This window comes from Adiantum capillus-veneris, chromosome 10 (genome assembly GCF_014529385.1).
Source record: "Adiantum capillus-veneris isolate H3 chromosome 10, ASM1452938v2, whole genome shotgun sequence".
Taxonomy (NCBI): domain Eukaryota; kingdom Viridiplantae; phylum Streptophyta; class Polypodiopsida; order Polypodiales; family Pteridaceae; genus Adiantum; species Adiantum capillus-veneris.
In genome coordinates this window covers 135,220,119-135,228,592 of record NC_140940.1, presented here as the reverse complement: position 1 = coordinate 135,228,592, position 8,474 = coordinate 135,220,119, and the positions used below count along the sequence as shown (strand labels likewise).

Here is an 8,474-nt window from a genome sequence, read left to right as displayed (position 1 = left end):
AATGGTAACAATCTACCAAGTTAAATGGGAAACAATGAGCCTGATCAAAAATACCTATTGCTAACATTTAGATTCAATGTTTTAAGCCAATCTACCAAGTTAAATGGGAAACAATGAGCCTGATCAAAAAATACCTATTGCTAACATTTAGATTCAATGTTTTAAGCCAATCATTGCTGTTCTAACTACGAACCAGATTAAAAAATTCTTATTGCTAACATTTAGATCCATTGTTTAGGCCAATCATTGCCGTTATTCCAAAGAAGCAATAGGTTGTCACTTTTGTGAATGAACGACAAATTCAGAGCTATATCTTGGGTAATAAATTTTGTTAGCAATGCATCTTTGCCTAGACATGGAAGGCCGGTATTATGTTGGGCCTTTTGCAACAGACAAAAATTATTGCTTATGATCTAACCTGATTGGTACCTTTGACAATGTTCTTACTTACATCTCTCTAAATATTGCTTTGCCTCTTTGAAAGTTTGCAAAAAGATCTTGACTATGATTTGAAGCATGGATATTTACTTAAAATAAGAAAATGATGTCGATTACTACCTAGCCCACAAGGGCATATAGTAATGTGTTGATTATCATCATGACACTACCAGTTGAGCTGCCATTTCTGCACTATGGTTGTCCTTCTCATAAATAATGACAAACTTCACTGCCATTCCTTGCATCAAAATGTATCAATGATAGTAGCAACTCGTGGACCGTAACTGATGGAAGAGCTGCCATTTCTGCACTATGGTTGTGCTTCTCATAAATAATGACAAACTTCACTGCCATTCCTTGCATCAAAATGTATCAATGATAGTAGCAACTCGTGGACCGTAACTGATGGAAGAGGATGACAGTAGAAGGCCGTTGGCCATACTAATATCCAAGAACCCAAGCCTCTAGGTTTAACAGTCTCCTTTGAGTATAATATAAGCAGAAACATGGAAGAAAAAACCAATAAAAAGGTATGGAAGAACATCTTAGAACTCCACATTTGTCCTGCCTATATTTGGCTGTGCCACACTTATAGGTGTGCTAAGGGTCCTCTATTTTGCGGCAAAGTTCGATTGGTTAGCCCAAAGAATTGATGCAAATTTTTACTTCATTACAATGCTCTGAAGTAACCATGAACATATTTTCACATGATTAAACACATATCTCTAAATTGGTACTTCTCAAAAACTCGGCTGACGCCCCCTTGAACTGCCCCCCTTTGAACTTCCTCCCTTCGAGCTTCCTTCCAGTTCTTTGAACTTGGCCACGGCTTCAGCATGTCCTTTAAGATTATATAATTCTGCAAGCCTGTATAGCTCAAACCAAGTAAACAATAGAATGAGAAATTCAACATCTGCTGGATTATAACAATAGATGCCGAGTGCCCACATTCATGGCCATTTTTTTGGCCCTTTGTGCATGGATCTCATGGAAGCAGTTGTGGACCGTTGGATAAGGCTTGTTGATTAGTGCCATTTGGCAAGTTCATGACAGCAAGCCTTTGTTCTTTCTTTTTTTTTTTTATAAGAGGGCCATCAACTAAGCATCATCTTATGTCTATGTAGGCCCATGTGAGCTTATTTCTATAAAGAGGGGCATTGAGTAGCGGGCCACAAACACTCTTTCTCATCCTCTTATGTAAGCCATTCTGACTTGTTTTTGATAATGCATTAGACTGAGAAAAGACCCACAAAGAATGTTACGTACAATGCAACCAAGTCCAGCTATGAAGCAAGGAGGCCAAGGTCAACTACAACAGGAAACATGGGTTGGGTACCAAGCAGCTCACCTGCCTGCCTGCGCACGGGCGCACAGTGCAAACAAGATTGAATAAATTACCAAAGTAGCTTACTACCCAAATGCAGATTCAAAGAGGACTTTCTTGGACACCACCCAATTAAGACTCCTCTAATCTAAAAAATTAAGACTCATGCTATACATCAGTGAAAAATTATGAAGGAAAAACTAATAAATAATATTTTTACGAGGTTTGAGCTCATTTGATCAGGTGCTCATTTTTGTCTAGTAGTAGGAAAAGTATACCACCTTACTTAGGGCACCTCCACATTTCTCAAAAGAACCCCAAATGCCAGGCAACATCACTAGACAAGAAAAAGAGTTCAAGTTCACAATACCTAGCTATCTCAGCCCTCCTCCTGGCATTTGTAGCAGCCTCCTGTCCTGTTGAATCAAGTGCACCCGCATTGGAAGCAGCAGCAGGAGAGAGTGATTTGTCACCGGGCCTGACCAAAACAGCCCATTGTGCCTGTCGAGCGTCCCTTCCGTAATTCTTCCGACGTGTGAAGGCAGTCTTATTATCCATGAATAACTCCCATGGCTTTCCAGTTTGTAAATGGCGTGCCATAATTTTCAATATATCCAAAGGTGGGTATGTGACAACACTGCCAAAAAACAAAAAAGGCATGCCTTAACACGAGCAGAATGCAGCCCCAAGTGTGCATCTATTGTGAATGTGTGGATGAGTACAGCAAACATCAAAGAGAACCTGGTAGGATATACCCTGCAATGCATTACCTGAACAGAAAGATGTGAGTGCAATATGCACATGCTTGTGCCTGTACACGTGCATGTAAGTGCGTGCACATGTGTAATGCATGCACGTACAAACATGAAGCAGGAGGTTTGCTACGGTCCACTCACTTATACAACCAGGTGACTCCAGCCCATCCCCAGCCGCAACCTTTCATGTTTGCAAAGCCCCAATCACCATAAACAGCAATGACTGTCGCGACGAGTTGAGCTATTACAAAGGCAAGCACCAACAATCGCCCGGGTCTTTCTAGAAAAGAGAAGCTCTGCGATCGTGTCACAAAGATAAGTGCTTGACTGATGATGCTGATTTGAAGGTAAATTATTGATGTCTCTCGAGCAGCATCACCAGCAACGCGATCCACATGGAAGTAATCTTCAAAAAAGCTTGTGCTATGTATAAGCCAGTAGAAAACGACAGTGCCAGTCGCTAGATACACTCCAAAACACATGCCCAGCACAAAGAGCTCAGGTAACTTCCAGCTATCAGGATTTTGGGATGGCTTGACCTTATCCTGTCATCAAGGGCATATCAAGTTGGAGATGTAAGCATGCAAAACCAGAAAACCAATTTGCTCCGGCACTTAAATTGCTGTCTAAAATAGTAAATCTTCATTAACTCCCAACCGTTGATATTGTCATGATAGTTCCATCATTCAGAATTGCCATCACCAGCACCATGAAAGGTGAGAAATTGTATTTCCATATAAAGAGTAACATAAAAAAGGACAAGACGATTCGGACTGTTATCGATAGAGCGTATATAGTATAATTCTTCATGCGTTGGAAAATCTCTCGGCTTGTTATAATGGCAAGAATTATCACACTCAACCCTGTCAAAATCAAGCACCAAAACTGTTGGAGTTAAGATGAAAAGTTTTTGCATGTTGACTTTCTAGTACAATCCAAAGCAATTCACAAACAATTTCTAACACGTCTCCAACAATTTGAGGAAAAAAGGTATCTTAGCAAGCTCATTTAAGCAGTGTTATTGCATGCCTTTGGCTTCAAAAAAACATAATAACAAGCTTGAACCTATATGCCTTCCATTGAAAGAAGGAATAGAATTGAAACATGTTCTAGAAGTAGCGACAACTTGGCTTTGACAACGACCAATACACACTAAGGCACTTCACAAAAGGCTTCTTTACAAGTATCCAACAATTTAAGAAATGTATGTTAGCAAGCTCATTCATGGAGAGTTATCATACGCCTGTGGCTTTCAATGAAGAGCGCAGTGACACACACGAACATATATGTCCGCACTTGAAAGAAGCAATGGAGTGAAGACATGACCGAGGATTAGCATCCAGTAAGTGTACTAGAAACCCTCAATGCAAGCTTCAGATGAGCATACCTGCCGCAGTAAGTACAATGTCTGCAGCGCTTTGAGCAGCTTCAGTGCTATTATGGACTGCAATGCCGATATCTGCTTTTTTCAAAGCAGGTGCATCGTTAACACCATCACCGGTCATCCCACAAATGTGTTTCTTCTTCTGGAGCTTACTGACGATGGCATGCTTATGTTCTGGAAGGACTCCTGCAAATCCATCAGCCTGCTCACAGAGCTCTCCTTCGTCTACGCCCATCTGCTTAGCACCGTCATGGCTCCCAAACAACACAGATGCTGGATAAATGTTGGTGCCCATTCCAAGCCGTCTTGCAGTTTCTTTGGCTATGGCCAATTGATCTCCTGTTATCATCTTTACAGCCACACCAAGCTCCAATGCCTGTGACACCGTCTCACCTGTATCCAATCGAGGGGGATCGAACAGAGAAAGCAAGCCCAAAAATTCCCATGGCCCACCACTACTCTCTTTGGTACCCTCAGGAACCTCCTGCAAATATTAGAAAAGAAAGAAAGAAAATATAGTATATGTCTGCAAAAGACCAAAACTGCCTATGAAACCCAAAACACAACATGAATGTCATGGCTCATAATAACATACAGCCAAATCCTGATCTGCAATAAAAACAAATTGTCCATTAAGTCTGAAAGTATAAAAGCAAACATAAAACACAAAAGACTCAGATACCTAACATACATGAATTTGTGGAATCATACAAAACACATCTAAAAAGTTTTGAAAAACATACATAAGCAGCAATAAAAATGCCTTCCCAATTGTCACCAAAAAACTTATAAAAGCCATACAGTTGTACATGCATATGTAGGAAAAATCAAAAGATGTGAACTTAGGAAATACAAACAGTGTATGTTGGGACTGTGGTAATGGACTGAAACATACAAAATGATTACATCAAGCAACATCCGACCAAGATAGTGAAGAACTCACTTGGTAAGCAACAGCCAAGGCACGTAATCCCCTCTCAGCATAATGATCAATAATGGTGTGAACTTTCTCGCTTATCATATACTTGTTGTGTACCAATGCCAAAATGTGCTCTGGTGCTCCTTTGGTGGCCCGATGCATCTTTCCATCAGGTGTTAGATAGGTGATTGCGGTTCTCTTGTCAACCGGATTGAAAGGAAGAAAATGGACTTCCTTAATACCAGCCCTAGCTTCCTGGGGATCGTCAAGCATACTTATAATAGCCTTGTCTATAGCATCCTGTACTATGTCAAGCAGGCAAGTTAGGACAAAATGCAAATTTCATGTGCATGATGAAACTAAGGAACACAGCCTGTATTCTCAATTCACAAGACCTGGTTTTCTAGACGAGAAGCTTGTGCTGCGGTCAACAAAACCAGGTCTTTGTCCGCTGTTGGTGAAACTACTTCAATAATATTCTTGTCTACAGTCAGCTGGTTAAGAGTAAGAGTGCCTGTCTTGTCCGAGCAAAGGATGTCCATTCCAGCAAGTTCCTCAATTGCAGTCATGCGTTTTACCACAGCCTGTTAGCATCATAGCAATTGTACAAAGCCTGTGAGTACCTGCAATGCGCTGTAGAAAAACATCTCCAAGGACCTTATTTGTAGAAGAAAATTTTGTGCTCCAGACAGGAAAATTTGAACTGCACTCCCAATAATGAGAAATTTCTGTCGATGGAGCCTGTGAGCAAATGAAAAGAAAAAGCCACAAAAGACCGCAAGGCAGAATGCCGTGCGTTCAAATCTTCCTTGCTTCATGGGTGACACCATCATAGCTTTAAGGAGTTCCATAAATCAAGACCCCCCTCCCGGTGGATCACCTCTACTTCTTTGTCTTTGATTCATATAATGTATGCGTTACAAGCACTGACCCTCGCGCATGCAGCCCTTGTGAGGGGTTTCCTAAGGTCTCTTCCTAGGGGACCATTGCTGCTTCTTTGCCTAAAGTGAGATTAAGCCATGCCCTTTTTCGAACATGGGCCCTCAGCTTGATGTAGGCAGCCCTTGGCAAGAGTAAAGCTGGTGTCATATGCATAGCTTTGGCATGGCGGCAGAAGATGTGTAAAATCTGATGACAAAGTACTTGTTCCATTTCATTACCTGGTTGCTACTAAGAGCATGTGAGCCAATTGCCATTGTGACTGAAAGCACGGTGGGCATTGCAATGGGTATACCGCCAATGAGCAAGATGACTAGGTTCTCAACACCAGTGCGATATGGTGTGTGCTGAGCAACCATAACAATGGACTCACCCAAAATGCCTACAAGGATAATGAAGAAGCAAAAGTTTCCAATCTTTCTCAATACTTCCTGAAAATGACCAGGATTTCTTGTCGTATCGGTAAGATGACATGAATGACCCATAAGAGTGTACTTTCCAGTGGCAATAACAAGAGCGTCAATCTCCCCCTGCTTCACAACAGAACCAGAAAACGCCTCCTCGCCAGGATGTTTGGTTGCTGGAAGGCTTTCACCAGTCATGGCTGATTCATCTAGCAGCAATGGATCTCCTTCCAGCAGCCTGCAATCTGCTGGCACTATGTCACCTAGTTTGATTGCAATTATGTCTCCCGGAACAATAAAAACAGCATCCATCTCCTGAACAACAAAAATAAGAACAATCAAAGTTGCTTGTATCCACATGTGGTCTTCTCAAGCAACTTTACTACCAACATTTCATATCTTATAACAATCATCTGCCAAAACTTCTCAAATCTCTCTGGAGAACTTTAAAAGCCATGTAAAAACAGAAGACGCTATGGTCTTAGACATTGCACCCCTCTGTAAAAGTTATCGCAACCTTCTGGTTTGTTTTGCTATAAAATATAATGCTGAGAATTCTGGCATGTAGGAAGAAATACACTTGCTTGTATCATGTAGCTTAATTTCCAGCATGACAAAATCATCAAACATTTTGAGCTCATTCAAGCAAGCAAAGCCTTGACCACTTGCAGAGTTTAGTTGGACACCTTTCTTACAAAGAGTATGTAGCAAATGGTACCAGTTCCTACCAAAGTTGAGCATTTCAAAGATATTCATAGTTGAATTGCGTGTCTCTACGAATCAACACTAAAAAAATGGTTGAGAGCTTGTTTCTACCTCATAGGATCCATCTCTAAGCACACGTGCACGTGCCGCCAACTTCTTCATGATCTCATCAGCAGCTTGGCCAGCATGACGCTCCTCAAGGTAAGAGATTGTAGAATTCACAAAGAGCAGGAAGACTATGCCCACAAAGTCTTGCCAATCTGGCGGCTTATTTTCTCCATTGTCAAGTACGATAGCAACTACAGCAGCCATCTCCATGACCCAAGAGAGAGGGTTCCACATGAATTGGAAAAATTTGCGAAGCTCACTTTCCTTGATCTCCTCCAGCTTGTTGGGTCCCATTGCTTCCAGTCTCCGAGCGGCTTCTGCGGAGGTTAGGCCAGCTTTGCTACAATCAAGCACATGAAAGACCTCCTCCATAGCCACACTTTTGAGGTCGATGTTAAGGTCAACATTGTGATCACCAAGGGGTGGTGCGTCATCGTGTCTGGAAGAGCCTTTCATGGCACCCACTCTTGTCGATAAGCTATCTGCCTGATATGGACGCTGAATTGAGGGGTCTGCCTAATCCTTCGTCATCCTGCTGTGTATACAAAGAATCCGTGAATGCACTCGACACAAACGATACATACAAAGCCATGTCTGTGTGCCATGTCTGTGTGCATGCATTCGTCCAAAGTTCATGGACGCTTTATAGAAATAGTTCCCCTGGGTACTGCGTGTGTCGTACCTGTAACGTGTGACGGCGCGACAGCCCTCCTGCGGGTTCGAGAGAGGGGCAGGGAGGGAGTATGAATAGTCGCACACGTTGAAATTTGAGAAGATGCTCATACAAAGGCGGCCCCAGGTTAAGGGTTCAAATCCTCGTTGGTGCAACTGGATTATGTTTCCTTGTAAAATACTTTGTACATATAGTGTATCAGATACATGGGGTCGTCCGAGAGTACTTTGCTCCCTTTTGTCATGGAAGTCATCGAATCTTGGAACCCACTCTCAAACTCTTCTTAGCACCAAGGCACCATGGTTTTAGAGAATATTTTCCAGCTTTGTCCAACCATGGCAATCATCAAACCTTGGACACTCTCAAACCAAAGCACACAACGGATGCCTTGTTCATATTTCTTGAACACTTTCAAAAATCAAATTGTGCAAGAGATGTGCTATCCTCAAGGACATGGCCCATCTCTATGAATAGTACAAGATGAAGATTGTGATGTTGAAATTGAGAAGAAAAAAATGCCCACTCGGATAAATGGTCTTGAAATAATTAAGAGCATGTGCATAAAGTGATGGAACGCATTCAAGAAGGCCATGCCTTTAAGGAGAGTAGTCAGATGTAGCTTGATGCTCTATCCCGTGTTTTTGAAATGTTGTGATTATCCTATCCCATGTATGGGGGGTTCTTTTAATCTATCCCATGTAAAGGGGGGTTCTTTTAATTAGTTATGGTTTGATCATGTTGGCATCATAGCCTTATCCAATCACTGTCATCTTTTAAGCCCTTATAACCCTGAAATTTGCTCCTTAGACTCGATGGTTGTACCAT

At 41.8% G+C, this 8,474-nt stretch overlaps 1 protein-coding gene across 1 annotated transcript; it reads right to left on the bottom strand.

Moving 5' to 3' along the window:
• Positions 1-310: 310 nt before the first annotated feature.
• Positions 311-7,729, bottom strand: LOC147449709 (plasma membrane ATPase-like). The gene is made up of 9 exons (XM_086522069.1): positions 6,980-7,729; positions 5,981-6,478; positions 5,216-5,404; positions 4,845-5,120; positions 3,905-4,385; positions 3,175-3,380; positions 2,659-3,062; positions 2,133-2,399; positions 311-1,305 (listed from the first exon to the last, which is right to left on the bottom strand). Exons 1-9 carry the CDS (start codon positions 7,430-7,432, stop codon positions 1,179-1,181), a joined length of 2,901 nt encoding a protein of 966 aa, XP_086378195.1. The 5' UTR covers positions 7,433-7,729; the 3' UTR covers positions 311-1,178.
• Positions 7,730-8,474: the final 745 nt, after the last annotated feature.

Coding starts and splice junctions, on each gene's coding strand:
- LOC147449709 (XM_086522069.1), bottom strand. CDS start 7,432: ATGAAAGGCTCTTCCAGACACGATGACGCACCACCCCTTGGTGATCAC. Junction 5,405..5,980: donor ATGCTCTTAGTAGCAACCAG/GTAATGAAATGG, acceptor TGATGCTAACAG/GCTGTGGTAAAACGCATGAC. Junction 2,400..2,658: donor GGAGTCACCTGGTTGTATAA/GTGAGTGGACCG, acceptor GTTTTTTGGCAG/TGTTGTCACATACCCACCTT.